The sequence below is a fragment of the Mercenaria mercenaria genome, unplaced genomic scaffold (genome assembly GCF_021730395.1).
Source record: "Mercenaria mercenaria strain notata unplaced genomic scaffold, MADL_Memer_1 contig_2159, whole genome shotgun sequence".
Taxonomy (NCBI): domain Eukaryota; kingdom Metazoa; phylum Mollusca; class Bivalvia; order Venerida; family Veneridae; genus Mercenaria; species Mercenaria mercenaria.
This window is the reverse complement of record NW_026460199.1, coordinates 24,502-41,625: the sequence shown is the minus strand read 5'-3', so window position 1 is coordinate 41,625 and position 17,124 is coordinate 24,502. Positions and strand designations below refer to the sequence as shown.

The 17,124-nt window shown below is 34.2% G+C and overlaps 2 protein-coding genes across 2 annotated transcripts; both read left to right on the top strand.

Moving 5' to 3' along the window:
• Positions 1 to 781: 781 nt before the first annotated feature.
• Positions 782 to 10,082, top strand: LOC123527114 (uncharacterized). The gene is made up of 6 exons (XM_045306403.2): positions 782 to 837; positions 5,058 to 5,368; positions 5,929 to 5,983; positions 6,386 to 6,815; positions 7,288 to 7,469; positions 7,859 to 10,082. Exons 1-6 carry the CDS (start codon positions 817 to 819, stop codon positions 9,242 to 9,244), a joined length of 2,385 nt encoding a protein of 794 aa, XP_045162338.2. The 5' UTR covers positions 782 to 816; the 3' UTR covers positions 9,245 to 10,082.
• Positions 10,083 to 12,344: 2,262 nt separating this feature from the next.
• Positions 12,345 to 15,704, top strand: LOC128552211 (uncoordinated protein 79-like). The gene is made up of 3 exons (XM_053533238.1): positions 12,345 to 12,437; positions 12,646 to 12,690; positions 13,359 to 15,704. Exons 1-3 carry the CDS (start codon positions 12,369 to 12,371, stop codon positions 13,536 to 13,538), a joined length of 294 nt encoding a protein of 97 aa, XP_053389213.1. The 5' UTR covers positions 12,345 to 12,368; the 3' UTR covers positions 13,539 to 15,704.
• The last annotated feature ends 1,420 nt before the right edge of the window (positions 15,705 to 17,124 follow it).

Here is a 17,124-nt window from a genome sequence, read left to right as displayed (position 1 = left end):
ATACTTTCTTTGATATAGACAAAATATACGTCTGTGTAAAATAATTGCAATCGAGCGTCAGTATAAATGGTTTATTCCAACTGTACACGATTTAGAGTAAAAACTCTTTTTTAAAAAGTGGACCCACGATAAAATCTAAATGCTCTTAATGGCTTTTGAAGTTCCAAATCTCTTTCATTTATACAATGCAGAAAAAAAATCATAATACCAGAAACTCTGAATGTTAAAAACTTGACAGTTTTTATTGTCCAAAATGATATATCATTACACAATTTAAAGCATTTTGCGTGTATAGGTGCAGCACGCTCGCATATATACTGAACCAAACTGATCAACTATAGGACAGCGGTTGTGATAAATGTTAGGTTTCTGACTTCTAATTAACAAGAAAAAATGTGCATTTAACTGATCCAAATTAATTTTACATCTGAAAATAAATAATATTTCATCTTTAGACATAAAATAAACTTCAATCTATTGCAATGTTAGTATCTTGATACAGAGCACAATATCACGTCGTCAGACGTATTTTTCTTTGCATTAAATAATTTAAGATTATTTATTATATATTAATCAAAGTATAAATATTTGAAAACAGACATCGAAACCCTACATCTAGATATTTTACTTGGCGCATCCACTACAAACGTGGGGAAAAAACATGACTTTATATTCTTATATCAGCACTTGCATCAATATCCTATAAATTAATGCTATCAAATCATAATCAAACGTATCTAGAGAGAATCCGCGTATCATATTCTAAAGAGTAAAATGCATGTAAGCGCCGATATTATTTTTCTCAAATTCTAACATATGAGATTGATCGCGATGGAGGTAAGACGTTTATTTTATTAATTAATCATCACAACGATGTTATGTTGACGTTACGTCAATGTGATATTTAGCGCCATGTACGCATCAAGAAATAGCGCTTTTAAATTTCATGAAATATTTTACCTAATAACATGTTTTAAACGAAATGTCACATTGCACAAATGTACGGAATCCTGTTTCCGCCATCGACTTTTCGACTAGACAGATACGCGAAAACTTGAAATTAGGCATCTAATTTCAACTTTTCGTGCTATAAATTTACCGCGAAAAGTCGAAATCTTTAAGTTTTTGACCCGACAATTGTCGTTCAAACGTCAACTTTTCGACCTATAATCAAGCGCGAAAAGTAGAAATTAAGAGAGCTAATTTCAACTTCTCGTGCTAAGATATTTCCTCGAAAAGTTGAAAAGTCGAAGTTTGTAACGCGACAATTGTCGTGCAAATGTCAACTTATCGACTGAATTTGTAGGGCGAAAAGTATAAATTTAAGTCTTAACTTCTACTTTTCGTGCCAATTCTTTGGGCCGATAATTTCGCGATATTATCGCTTAAATTTCGACTTTTCGTTTTAGGATTAGGGTTAGGGTTAGGGTTATTTAGTGTAGGTTAGGGTTAGTTAGTTAGTCCGAGAACGAAAAGTCGAAATTTAAGCGATAACATCACGAAAATATCGGCCAAAGAACTGGCACGAAAAGTAGAAGATAGGTCACTTAATTTCAACATTTCGCGCTAGATTATGGGTCGACAAGTTGATGTTTGCACGACAATTCTCGGGTCAAAAACTTCAAGATTTCTACTTTTCGCGGACCATCTTTGCGCGAGAAGTTGAAGTTAAGGTTTTTAAATTTCTACTTTTCGCGCTTGATTCTAGATCGAAAAGTTGACGTTTGCACGACAGTTGTCGTGTTAAAAACTTCAAGTTTTCGACTTTTCGCGGTAAATTTTTAGCGCGAAAAGTTGAAATTAGATGCTTAATTTTAAGTTTTCGCGTATCTGTCTGGTCGAAAAGTCGATGGCGGAAACAGGATTCCGTACAAATGTGTTAATTAATTTACACACATACTGAGTTAGTTCTTCACTTTGCTGTTTATAATTGCTGCAATAATTTTCGCCCGAACTGAACTCTGCCGCAAGACGTATTACCATTTCCGGCTCTGGCGTGTATAAACAAAGACCTACTATTGGCGCCATGCTTGCGCGAAGAAACAGTTGCATCATATTTGATTTAAATTTTACAATAAAGAACATATTAGAATCAAAATAATTTATAGCAAAACAGTGCTTTATCACTATTTATACACTCGGTTATACGTCGTCCGAAATAATTACACTCGAGCTGCGCCCTCGTGAAATTATTACGCCCAACGTATAACCGCCCATCGTGTACAAATAATGATAAAGCACTGTTTTGTATTATTTCTTAAGTAGCGAACAGTCACAGACCAGAATCAGCCTGCACGGATGTGCAGACTTAGCTTGGTCTGCACTGGTCGCAAAGGCAGGATCCCTTGCCGCCGGCAAGCTGAAGGTTAGTTATATATAGTCATTTTGTTATTTATCACATATTACATTACATAAATTTGATAATACACTAGTGTCAAAAGTACTTTGGCGTTGATGTCGTTTATTTACAGAAGACGTTGGTCGAATCTACTTGGACTATAATGGGCTAAGAAAGAAGAAATTCTGATGTTCAACAGGAAAAGCTAACATGTGATAAAAAGAATATTACACTTGTGTCTTTCAACATTGAATTTATTAAACTCGTTAAATAAATTTATTGGTAAAATGCTCGGCAGAGCCTCGCATTTTATTATTTTATTCCACTCGTTAAAAATAAATTCAATATGGAAAAGACACTCATGTAATATTCTATAAAGTTTGCATTTTGGCATTGAAATTAACTTAATTCAAGTGTCAAATCCTGTTGTACAATCAAAAGAAATTTGCACACTCATCTGATAGAATTCATATTAAATCGTGTAAAATATCGAGGCCGTTTTCCGTAACAAAGACATTTAAGTTCAATTTGATTTTCCGAAAGTACGATATATATATATATATATATATATATATATATATATATATATATATATATATATATATATATATATATATATATATATATATATATATATATAATGAAAACAGCACGAACAATTGTAGCTTTCATGGAATTACCAATCCCATATTTAGATTAGTTTAAGAGCACTGTTGAATACAAATTGATTTTTCGAAAAAAAAAAAAGATAAAATAGCTTTCTGGTTCATTAGCTTCTATCTCCATATAATACCGTGTTCACACCACCAGATCGGTTTTATTTTTATCAGGCACTAATTGGCTATAATTGGTATTTGACATTTAAAACCCATCAAAATATGATCTAGTTTGCGTCCACACCAGGCAAAGAAATGTGGTTTAACTATATACATGCAATGTTGGAAGTTAACAAATATTTTGCAGTAAGCAAAAAAGGTTACAAAGACGGAGGCTATCAGAAGCAAGAAGGAGTCATCAATGTTTAAACTTCTGTGTTCATCTAAGAATTTCTGTTCATTCCATCTATAGTCCATTTTGAGCACCAGCATGACTCCATATCGCAATTTAATGTCCTTGTTTCATCAACACTCCAATTAATTTTGCCAGCCATAGCATCAATTGTTTGATACAAAAGAGAAACACATGGTATTCTTCTGCCAAAAGGTAAGATCTGTGGATTTGGGATTGTAAAACCAGTTATAACTCATATTTGTGTTCACACTTGTAAAATAATGTAGTATTACTTTTTAATATAGTATTAAAACCACCTTCCGAGGTGTTTTATGTATATACAGACCCACTGCCTTTACATAATAGTTTACCCACATATAGTGTGGACGCAACGAGTTAAAAACCCAAGTATAAGGATAAAACGTAGTCTGACACAGTATATAACAGATACTATTCAATTGTTAACGTATTAACCTATTCATTTATACTGAGTAGTTATTGAAAAAAAAGGTTAAACAACTTTTCAACGGTAGTAGTAATAACATTAATCTGGCGTTACATAAAATAAAGGTTAAACAACATTTTTTTTCAACGTAGTAGTAGTAACATTAATATTGGCGTTACATAAAATAAAGGTTTAAACAACATTTTTTTCAACGATAGTAGTAATAACATTAATATTGGCGTTACATAAAATAAAGGTTTAAACAACATTTTTTCAACGGTAGTAGTAATAACATTAATATTGGCGTTACATAAAATAAAGGTTTAAACAACATTTTTTTTTCAACGGTAGTAGTAATAACATTAATATTGGCGTTACTAACTGTATCGGAAGCAGTGAAAGTATTTTCAGCAGTAACTGCTGGTACAATAGGGCCTGCTGCGCCCGCTAATGTTTGCTTACAAACAACTTGGCATGTTGTATCTAATAATATATGTTTTAAATATTTGTATCGTGACTGTTTTACCTTTTTCGGATTGAATTCGATAGCCCAACTAGGATTTCAATTCGTGCATGGTTTCGTTTCGGTTTTATTTACTTTTCACTTACGGTTAAGGCGTATGCAATTGACATAATGCATCCTAACTGTTTTCGATTCGGTTTCAGTGTATAATTATGTGAAATGGGCGGGAGAACAGAAATATTACAAGTTAAATTTCATAGAAAATAAAACAAGTTAAGTTTTACAAAAATAGAACATTTAATCCGATTTTAAACTAGTACATTTAACAACTATCTGGTTTTGCATTTTTTAATAACGCTGTCTTTAAGCAAAAATATGTAAATATTTAAGAATCCGAAAATACAACAAAAATCAAATAACGTAAATATATGATATTGATACAATTCTTTTTTGGTCATAGCACGCGTTTTTTCTCAAGTCATAAAATACAAAAAGCTTAGTGCCTGGACAAAGTCCTGTCCTTGATTTATATATATATATATATATCAGTATATTCTGAACAAACTGCTTACCTGCCTTTAACTATATTTAAACAAAAACTGTACGCACCTTTTAAACTAAATATATTTACACCCAAGAGAAAGATTGTCACCGGACACCCTTCTCTACCTCGCCGACTGCGCTTAAAAACCGTGGATTTTGTCAGGTCGGATCTCGATCGGCGCTTGCGCGCCTCGTGTGATCCGACATTGCAAAATTCATTCGAGCCAAATACAGCATCACAGATCAAGCTACTACATATATTATTCTCTTTCTTTCAGGATTCTAACTTCTCCAACGAAGACATTGATAATCAAACTTTTGAACACTGCAAGGAAACTCCGGAGCAGGACAGAACCATAACAGATATATCTTCTAGAAATTTTGCAAACGACCATTTGATAACCGAGGATGCACAAGGGTCTTCTACTAGACCAATACAAGAAGAAGATGGAAATACGAAAGTCAATAGTGGAGATCTTCAGAATAATGAAATCAAATCGCCCAAGCATCAAGAAAATATTAAGAGTGAATTACCTGGGAGTAGTGCCGCTTGCGCTAATGAAAGTGTCTCCTTCCCTAACCCACATAGGTAAGATATACAGACAGTCTGGAATAAAGTGGAGTCATCATGTAAAACGAGAGAGAGAGAGAGAGAGAGAGAGAGAGAGAGAGCTGTATTATTAAAATGACTATGTTACAATATAACCTGTACGCTTGTTTCGATTCTGAATACATATCGAAATTATGGTTCAGTGTAAACACGTCTATTCTCACAAATCAAGAGATCAACCCTGTTCGTCTATGTCGGACCTCTGATGGATTAAATTGTGATAGACTACTATTGAGGCAGAATACTATTCACAGTTTACCAATGTTAAGGAAAACCTAGGTTCGCAATTTTCTTTGCTAGTAAAAAAAACACAAAGATATATATCAGTATCAAGTAAATAATTATTATCAAGAACATCGGACAAAACAACATAGCATATTAAATTTACGCCAAACGTATTCCGATTAGTTATCAAGTTATCAACTTAAACCTTTTAAGGAATAAAGGATCTTGGGTTCTGTTTGCGAAAGATAAAAGGTTTTATCTACTTTGGATAATTATATTGTCATTGAATGTTTCTTTTATTATATATAATTCAGGGATCCAACAAGACACTCAGGAGTGGGAGTGGAAATCAATATTGACATTAAAGCGGTAAGGCAGTAAATTAAAAATATTTTGTGAAACGTTACTACAGTCCATAAAATAAACAAACGTGGACGGATCCAAACGGAAGGGGAAGAAGCACTTTATAGAAATATTTCGATTGCAAAATACAATACATATCCGTAGCCCTGGCTAACCTATAAACCGGGCCAGTCTATGTTATAAGTGCAACAACACGGTTGACCCATTTAAACGAGCTGTAAATAGCTGTCTGCTTATTTCACTTTTCGGACAAGCTACTAAGTATTTTGCCTTAATTTTCATACTCGTTTGTGCCCTTAAGGCTTTTCACTTTTCGTCAATTAAGCTATTCAAACGTTGTATTAATATTCGATTCGCACGCGATAATTTGTGTACATATATGCAAATCTCTTGCTTTTTGTTATCTAGGCGCCACATTATAGGCCCGGTAAGCCTAGTGTAGTTGGCCAAGTCCATGTTGATACGGTCTGTTTGACCTGGGAACCACCAAGACAATGCTATGAAAACCACAACTACCAGCTAAGGTATAAAGAAATGAACGAAAATGCAAAATGGACATTCTATCCCGAGTTAGCTGCAACTAGCACGTTTACAATGAACAACCTGAAGTCAGATACACAATACGTGTTCCAAGTTAGAATGGTTAATGATGAGGCTGAAGGGCCGTATAGCGAAGTTAGCGACCCTGTGTTGACAATACAATCTGCGGCTCAGCACTTAATGAATTTCATGTATGACGTCACAAGACCTGATGTCGACATGGCATTGAAAAAACTCCCATTAGAAGAAAACTTGGAGACAAGGAACGAACAAGCGAAAACAAGGAAATTAGTTATAGGTAAAATCATATATAGCATTTTTATCCAAAGAATATCGCGATGGAGCCAAACGTGTTTTTATTTCGTATATTTCAGGGTAGCAAGTAAACTAAAAAAACCTTCTAAAGAAAAGGATTGTTTGATATTTTGCCAATATCTTTAAATATTACTGGTAATACATTTATGCAATTCTATTGAATAATACGCATAAAATATTCTAAAGTCACCACCTTCTTATGTTAATAATTGTTTGGCATTTGCTTAACCATGTTAACGAGCAATTTTAAGCAATATCCGCATCAATATTAACAGCGAAATTATGCTCCTGATAAAATGGTTTTATTATTTACTTGCATAAGCATATAGAAAATTGCAATTTATAATTCATGGAAACATAAGAGTCAGGGAATTTTAATTTTCATGAAATGAGGAAATATGTCAACTCAGACGAGGTTCAATTTTGTTTCAGTTTTATTTTTTACTAATTTTTAGGTGAGGCTAGCAAAACGCATTCACTAGAAAGAACTATAATGCTTGTTGGAGCAACAGGTAGCGGAAAAAGTACTCTTGTTGACGGAATGATCAACTACATACTAGGAGTCAACTGGAGCGACACATACAGGGTGACACTTGTTGATCTAGAAGAAGAAGAAGTTAATAGGGGAGCTGATCAGGTGATCAATTTTTAACTACCCTTGATGTATGACTCACTTGTGCTTCACATCTGTCGGTTTGAAATATCGCTAAGGTTTTTCGATTATTGTATGTGAGGAAACTATCCAGCTGGCTTACGGAAGGTCGGCGTTTCTACCAAAGTGTCAATCTTTGCCTGTAATAATACCAAGAGAGACACATGAACCATCCGTCCACATTTAAACACAATGAAAAAATGCCATTTGACCTAAAATTGTCTCGGTGATACTAGTACAACAAAACTTAATGCCTGCCTGAAAAAAAAAATCATAGTAAGAAGTTAAGTCAATTTATTGAAGCCAACTAAGGGTACAAGTTCAGTAATAAAAGTAGAAATTATTTATTATATTAAATCATTTAATTGCTTCAGGCAGTCTCCCAAACACAGTGGATCACATGCTACACGATACATCCGGTGCGAGGTAGCCGGCTGAACTACACTTTGAACATCATAGATACTCCAGGATTTGGAGATACACGTGGGATTGATCGAGACAAGGAAATCATTGAGCAGATCCGAACATTGTTTTCTCGGGAAGACGAAACTGGCGTCCTTTTCATCGACGCCGTCTGCTTTCTTATCAAAGCACCTGATGCTCGCTTAACTCCGACGCAGATGTATATCTTCAATGCAATTATGTCACTGTTTGGACAAGACATAGAAAACAACTTTTGTATGCTTGTCACATTCGCTGATGGAAAACGACCACCAGTATTGTCTGCTTTGAAAGCGGCAAAACTACCACACGAACAGTACTTTCCTTTTAATAACTCTGGTCTCTTTGCCGAGAATACCGGAGACAATGTCTCGTGTTTTTCTCCCATGTTCTGGGATATGGGTTGTAAGAGTTTTCAGATGTTCTTTGACAAGCTAACGAAGATGGAAACAAAAAGTTTAAGGCAGACAAGAGATGTTCTTGTACAGCGTGAACATATAGAATTAACCATGGAAAATCTTCTTCCGAAGTTAGATGCTGGCCTCCATAAAATCGAAGAGTTGCGCGTTGAAATCAGAATATTGGAAGATTACAAAACTCAGATTGAAGAAAACAGCGATTTCACTTACACTGTGACCGAGACGGAGCAAAAGCAGATAGATTTGCCCAAAGGTAAACATGTAACAAACTGTCTCAATTGTCATATGACGTGTCATAAAGATTGTGCGTATCCTAATGATGAGGACAAAAAGAAGTGTTCTGCGATGGATAGAGATGGGTACTGCAAGCAATGTCAGAGCCGTTGTTTTTGGGATATCCACAGAAATACTCCCTACATATTTGAATACGTCACCGTACAAAAACAAAAGACATACACAGAGAAGCTTGAAAAGTACCGTCGAGCCGAAGGCGAAACAATGACACGACAAAAGGTCGTAGAAAGAATGTATGACGAACTGTATGAACTTGAAGACGATATCATGGACCTTATGGACACCATTAATAATTGTAACAACATTCTAAGACAAATCGCGCTTAGACCCGACCCGCTGAGTGTTGTTGAGCATATTGATCTACTGATTGAAAGCGAGAGACTGGAAAAACGTCCAGGTTTTCAGGCGCGTATTTCATCCCTTAAACAGTGTCGAAAAAAGGCAACCATTGGTGATGACGTTGACCGTTTCAGGACAGGTTTCACGGACACGACAAGAATAATTACCGCCCAAGTGAATTTGCCACCTAAACCACCAAGAAAGAAACAGAGGACAAGGGGAAAATTCAGTGTCTTCAAACCAGTTATGGACTACTTCAAAAAGTGATTGTGCGAAGAAACTACTCTGTCACGTGCTTGTTCTGAAGGACTCTGTACTTCCTAAATATTAGGTGTGTAGACGTTTTTACTTGACGCTTTATTTACCTAGTAAAAGGTAATGGAGTATGGTAATGTTTGCGATTGTTGTGTGCTGAAATTATTAATACTTTTAAAACTATTATTGAGTGTTGAATTTTAACTTTCCCCACATCACGCATTTTGCTTATAGTGCTTTTTATAGTTTCAAACTATGCAGACATTTTAGTTTATATTGTGAATGGATTGCATACTTTTATAAAATTTGAACTCATTTTACGTATTTAGTTGAAATATTTTATTTCTGCAAGTTTAGACTCCTACTACCATTAATTCAGGAATTGGACGGAAAGCTATCTTAGCTTACGGTTTTCCTCTCCTTATATCACGTATTCAGTTACTACTGTTAGTTGTTTAGTACCAACAAAACACTGACATTAGTTGTTTTTTTACTTTATTGCTTATTTTGTAACATTATAAATGTCAATTCAATTTTAATCTATAAATTTCAATAGTTGAGATACATTGTAAGGGATGCTTAATACTTTTTCTATATGTGTTATTGATTTGTTGATAGTTTTTAAATTGCATTGACATGATACGGTGGACGACTCTTTATGTTATTGTGTTACATATCATATATATACCTAGACTGTCAAATCCTTCACAATGATTTGCTCAGTCCATATAGTGTCATTTTATCAAGAAACTGGATCAATACTGTATGGGGAAAACTTATGTATTGTTAATAGGTTAATCTGTTAGTTTTCGCTTTTATTTTTTCAAATAAACTGGGATCAGAAACTCTTCGTTTTGTCAATTTTGTAATCGTGTATTTTATTATACAGGAATTTATATTGACGGATCTTGCAGGCATAATTATCTCTTGGATTATTTTCTCCTGACAAGGCAGCACCATGGTGAAAACATTAAATTTGTTCCGTTAAAAATGGCAGTACCTCTATACTCTGTCTCCTGGTTATATTTTTATGTTTCAACCGATTAGCTGGACAAATGCAATATAGAGGACAACCGACACGATTTTTAAGATTATTTTCCCCATTAAAATTTGGCCCAAATGCACAGCCCTAATCTTACAGTCTGGCATGAATGACAGTTCACTCAGTAGAAAAACATAGATATGTTACAAAGCTATGCCTTTTTCTCAAAAACCAAACAAAATAATCTTGTGTGTTTTTACAAATATTTAGACACGGGCGCCATCCCTTCAGTGTCTCAAATCTACACGTTGCCTTTAAGCATGTAGTATGCTTTAACATTGTATGTGCGCATGCCCAGTCAGAAGCTAGCGTGAGCATTTACGACAACGTTTACGGCAAACTAAATGTGTTTGTATATTCATTCTTCTGAAACAGATTCATTAACCCTATCTCTGATCTGATGTTTAATGGTTTATTACTGCTGAAATAATGAAAAACAAATAACGCAGAAACGCTACAAAACCTTGTTGCGTTAAAATGAGGTCATCGACGTCATGACGTTACGTGTCAGTGAAAGTACGTAATTCTGAGCATTTTTTTTTTCAGGTATTTTCAAACAGCCAGAAGATTGCCGAAATATTCTAATGAGTCTTCCGCTTTGAATAATGATCAATATTTTGCGGCTTTATGTACTTATGTCGATATTGACTTGGTCTATAATAGTTAAAGAAACAAGAAATTTTGATATTTCAGTAGCAAAAGCTAACATGTGATAAAAAGAATATTACATTTGTGTCTTTCCACATTCCTCGACAGAGTCTTGCATTTTTGTGCCCCCCACCTCCCTCCCAAATGAGTGCTGGGGGCATATAGATTTGGTCTTGTCCGTGCGTGCGTCTGTGTGTCCGTCCGAAGTTCGTGACGCGCCTAGCTCAAAAAGTATTTGATATAAATGGATGAAACCTTGCACGAGTCTTTATCATGATATGAATTTGCGCATCTCCTATTTTTCATCTTGCTCCGCCCTTTAGTTTTAGAGTTATTGCCCCTGAAATAGTTAAAAATGCACTTTTTCACCTTGTGACGCGCCTAGCTCAATGAGTATTTAATAAGAATTTATCAAACCTTGCACGAGTCTTTATCATGATATGAACTTGGGCACCTCCTATTTTTATCTGGGTCCGCCCCCTATTTCCAGAGTTATGGCCCCTGAAATAGTTAAAAATGCACATTTTCACCTTGTGACGCGTCTAACTCAAAAAGTATTTCATATAAATGGATGAAACCTTGCATGAGTCTTTACCATAATATGAACTTGCGTACCTCTTATTTTTTGTCTGCTTCCGCCCCCTATTTCCAGAGTTATTGCCCCTGAAATAGTTAAAAATGCACATTTTCACATTGTGATGCATCTAGCTCAAAAAGTATTTGATATAAATGGATGAAAACTTGCTTGAGTCTTTATCATGATATAAACTTGCGCACCTCTTATTTTTTGGCAGGCTCAACCCCCTATTTTTAAAGTTATGGCCCCTGAAATAGTCAAAAATGCACATTTTCACCTAATAATTTGCCTAGCTCAAAAAGTATTTGATGTAAATTCATGAAACCTTGCTTGAGTCTTTATCGTGATGTGACCTTGCACACTTGTCATTCTTCTTGAGAATTTTAGTGCTTATTACAGAGTTACGGCCTATGAAATAGCCAAAATAGTGGATTTTTTGTTTGTGATGCTCATAGCTAAAAAAATATATGGCCTAGAATACTGAATCCTTTTCATAAAATGTTAGTTTAGGCTATATTACCCCCTTAAGACTGCAAACATTTGAATTATTGCCCCTTATTTGTGACAAATGTACCATGGGGGGGGGGGGGGGGCACCACACCCTGTGTCGTATACAGACACATTCTAGTTTTGTTTTATTCAACTCCTTTAATAAATGCAATATGAAAAGAGCTCATGTAATATATAGTTGGCTTAAAGGTTTCTTGTTACGTCCATTTTCAAAAACAAACTTGATTTGTAATACCTATCTATTCCTTTTCCATTGATAACTTTGTACTAATATACTAAACTATGCTCACTGGCACCAGATCAGAAAGAAAATCCCTTGTTGGTACTAAAATCTTGGTTTCTTGTTACAGTTAGCAGAAATGGTGAACCTTCATTTCTTGAGTCTGATGGAAGCCCTTCAGGAATGTAACTCTAGTGTTCTAGCTAAGGTACTTTAATTCATTATAGTAAACACAGTAACTGTTGTAAAATTCTAGAAAAGCTGTAAAAATTTTATCAGATCAAAAACAAATGTCTGAACACTTTTTTAGGATCTTTTATGTTATGATTGCATTTGTTTTCTTGTAGAAATCTTTTTTCTGATGTCTTCCTGTTTAAAATTTACACTTGATTTCTTTAAGTCTTTCTATATTTCAGCTGTTTCCCATGTGGACATCAATACTGTATGCCTATCACGGTCAGGTAGGTTAGCATTTCGTAACATGAATTATTTCAAACCATTTCAATACTTGGTTCAGCATTGTACGGAACTTAATGCATGTAATACTATATGAGCCGTGCCATGAGAAAACCAGCATAGTGGGTTTGCGACCAGCATGGATCCAGACCAGCCTGCGCATAAACGCAGTCTGGTAAAGATCCATGCTGTTCGCTAACAGTTTCTCCAATTCCAATAGGCTTTAAAAGCGAACAGCATGGATCCTGATCAGACTGGTCTGGATCCATGCTGGTCGCAAACCCACTATGTTGGTTTTCTCATGGCACGGCTCATATATTTTCATGAAGTACATTTTAGATCATAAGACATTTCAGGTTGTTTTTTTTTTTGCAATTTCAAACAAACGTAATTTAAAGGTAATAAATTGAAATGCTTGGAAATGTTGTATTCCTCATTTTACTTCTCGTTGAAAAGAAAAAAAGAGGCTGTCAGCACCATTATTTTTGTTGGTATAAAAAGTAACAATTCAAATCACAAAACAGGACTTCAGATTGATGTATATATTTGTTTCTGTTTCTGTAATTTCTAAATCATTGTACAGGTACAATTTCAACAAGATTCAGTACTGTGTATGGATTATACTATTTATGTGTAGTTAGTTTGAGTGAGTAGAGAAAACTTTCTATTTCAGCTGCCAGGTCACCTACAGGTTCGTCTACAGGCAGTTCAAAACTGGCAGCCACCAGCACCTGCTACTGAACAGACATGTATCAACTCTAACATCCTTCTCACATGGTTGAAGCGGATACAGTTTAGGTTAGGACAGATTGAAGTGCAGTCGTCTGCTGCAACACAGTTCTATACAGTGTAGATCTCAAAGATATTAACACACTTCAGCAACTAGAACATTATACAATTCCTGTTCAGAGATACACACCTGACCCTTGGAGTTGCTGAAGTTGTCTGTTGCAAGTGTTGCCATCTGGCTTTGCCAGTTTAAAGTCCAGTTGTTTGCTGCAGTATTGCTTCTTGCAGTATAGACTGCAGAAAATATTCTTAGATAATTTGTCTTGTTTAATTATTTAAAGGTATAATCTTATAGTTAAATGTGTTCAGTTAAAATTTACATGTTTTAGAAAAAGTTTTTTAGTGATTTATAGATTAAGGTTGGAAATGGAATTTGTAGAAAGATGGTACATTTTGTTAGTCATTTAAGAGATGTGATATATAGAATCGTAGTTTATCTGTTACTGTTTTACATGATTATATTTGAAATAGCGTTGTTTTAGAGACATTTATGTTTTAAATTTGTGAAGAAAGCGGGCTTTCTTTGTGATAGTGCAATTGACCTGTATTGATTTTTTTGAATGGGTTTTCTTATTAGAATGATATTTTGATAGCAATGGTATTACCTGTTAAGTTGGAAATATATCTTTTTATCAATCTAGCCATTCACCTGACAAAATTTATCGGTATTAGTCGTTACAAAAATTGCCAGATTTTAGCTTGGTATATATTTAAACCAAGTTTGAAAATAATGAAATAATGTGATATACACTCGAAGGTTAATGGTTTTTATAGTCCTATTCTTGTGAAAGTTTCCAATTCCTTATTTCACACTCGTTTTCTTTAGAATAATTCGTTTCAGAAGATAGTTTAACTACACTCGAAGGTGTAATTGAATATTGAACATTTTGTTAGAGATGTGATTTAGTTTTCACTTTTTCCCCTTTTGACTCTAAATGTACTGCAGAAATACAATTAAATGGGTGTTCAAACATTTTTGTTGTACGTATCTTACTTGATTGTACTCTCTTAAGGACATCATTCTGTTCTTTTAAGTTCAAATGTTCATGTTAAATAGCAATGCCAAAATACTCGAATACAATTACTTCGTTCTAGTTACACTTCAAGCTCACATTTCAAATAACTCCATTTAATTCCAAAAGCTAAGCTTATTACAGTAAACATAATTCCATTCAAAATAATTTCATTAGTCAGGATCAGCATAACATATATTTATTATGTACACTTAAAACATTCATTTTCTGTTAAATTGATTTTGACTAAATTAAATAAAATTATTTGCTTCTTAGTAACATCCTTAACTTTTTGCCAGATATATTTTTTGCCATTACTAACCACAAATCCTTTCGGCGGGGTATACCAATTAATCGAATTTGCTTGTTACAGATAATATAGGAAGTCAAACGTTTTATATTCTATGATATACAACGTTTGCAGCGCAGACCTATGAGAGAACATTATGACATAAATTAACCCTGTGATTTCCTGTTCATTACAACTTAGATGAAATTCAGAATAATATTTTATCATTCATGTTTTAATGAGCTAACATGAATGGAGATAAACAATGCTTTATTTTGGTTTATTGTCTGATTAACCATGGTCGGCATTACGATTCTTGGAAATTTGATCACTCTTGCTCATGACTTTGTGGTTCATTCTTTTCTTGTACATCTTGAATCATGGTAAATCAGGCGAAAAAGAAAGCGAAGGCAATGCTTATTTGATGACTGCGATATGAAAAATCCTATATATTTTCCTGTTGATATCATCTCGACTTTCTATGCCATATGTAAGCCAAAAATAATTATTTTCTTTTTATCATCTCCGAATCAGTTATACGCCATGTAGAATAACTAATTCGGGCTCCACCCACGTGAAATTATTCCACATGCGTATAACCTGTTCATCGTGTTTAAAAATATTCGAACACGTTTTTTGTAACGTTACTCCGTGTTTTATGGGGAAACAAACCTGGTTGTACAAGAAGATATAATTGATCTGTAAGATATGTTGATTTCATTAGATAAGAGAAATATGAATATAATATGAAAAGAAAAGTTTATATTGTTAGACAGGCTTACCTATAGTCAAACTGCATAAGTACTATGTATGACACAAAGGTTATTTTCGAAAACATGAGACTATACATTATGTCAAGCAAACCTTAAAAGTTAAAACATTGTAGTTGTCGTTTTCTTTGTTGTGAAATAAAGTTTGGAGTGAAATATGTTTGCTTTAATGATTTATGTGTTTATTACATCCCTAGTCCCTTCAGGTGTTTAGTGTTTGTAATAGTGGATCCTGTCGTGACTTTTATGTACATGATATTAGGGGACTGTATTGTTGGCCAGTTGTCTGAAAGTCGCGGATTATTCTGTACGATGTGTTTTACTGTTTTGCCGTTCCTCACCACAAACCCTTTCGGAGGGGGATACCAATTCATCGAATTTGCTTGTTTTACTTAAATTGCTTCATGGAGTCGGTATATAGATTTCCAACCCCAATCATTCCGATGTTTAAGACGTCCCAATATATGGAACTTCGTCCGATGAGTATTAACAAAACAAACGAAATAAATTTATATCTATCCACACAGGTCCAATTGTACGACAAACTTTGAAATAAAATCCTGAAGGTACATAGATTGTGAAATCTACGATGCTTGTTTGATAAGTAACAATACAATCGAACATTGTTCAATCGTTGGTGTTTCAATTGTTCAGATATTATCGAATTTAGATCGACGTGCATCCTGGCTAAATATCCTGAAAAAGAGTAAAATTGAATATTCATTATAAATATATGATAATAGTACCCCAGTGTATATATAAGTGATTAGTTTTACTTTAATGGGTCACCCCGGGTCTTAAGATCATATCATTTTTTTTATGTCATAATATTATAAAGTATACCCTGCTTAATTTTTGATGTGTTAATTTGCATATCTATTTTAAATATTTTTATAAAATTCTAATCAAAGCATCTTAAATATATTGATTATTGTATACAATGTCATGTATTTTTACTGTATAAGTTAAATATAATGTTTTATGACCTTGTGCCTGAATATTTCTATTAACACTTAGATTGTATATGCAATAGAGGCTGCATTTTATCCCGAATCTTCATGAAATTTGATCAGAATGTTTGTCTTGAATAAATCTAGGTCAGAATCGAATATTAGTCATCTTGGGTCAGAAACTAGGTCACTAAGTCAAATCAAAGAAAAACCTTGTGTATACGATAGGGGCTGCATTTTCCACTGGATCTTATGAGATTTGATCAAAATGTTTTTCTTGATGAAATCGAGGTCAAGTTCGAATATGAGTCATCTGGGGTCAAAAACTAGGCCACCCTGTCAAATCAAAGAAAAACTGTGTTTGTGCAACAGGGGCTGCATTTTCACTGGACATTCTTGAAATTTGATCAGAATGATATTCTTGATGAAACCTAGGTCTAGTACGAATATTGATCTTCGAGGGTCATCTGGGGTAAAAAACTGGGTCACACGGTCAAATCAAAGAAAAACTTGGTGAGTTCAATAGGGGCTGTATTTTTCACTGGATACTTGTATTCTGGATAATTGTCATGATGAAGTCTAGATGAAGTTTAATTATGGGTCATTTGGGTTAAAAAATTAGGTCATT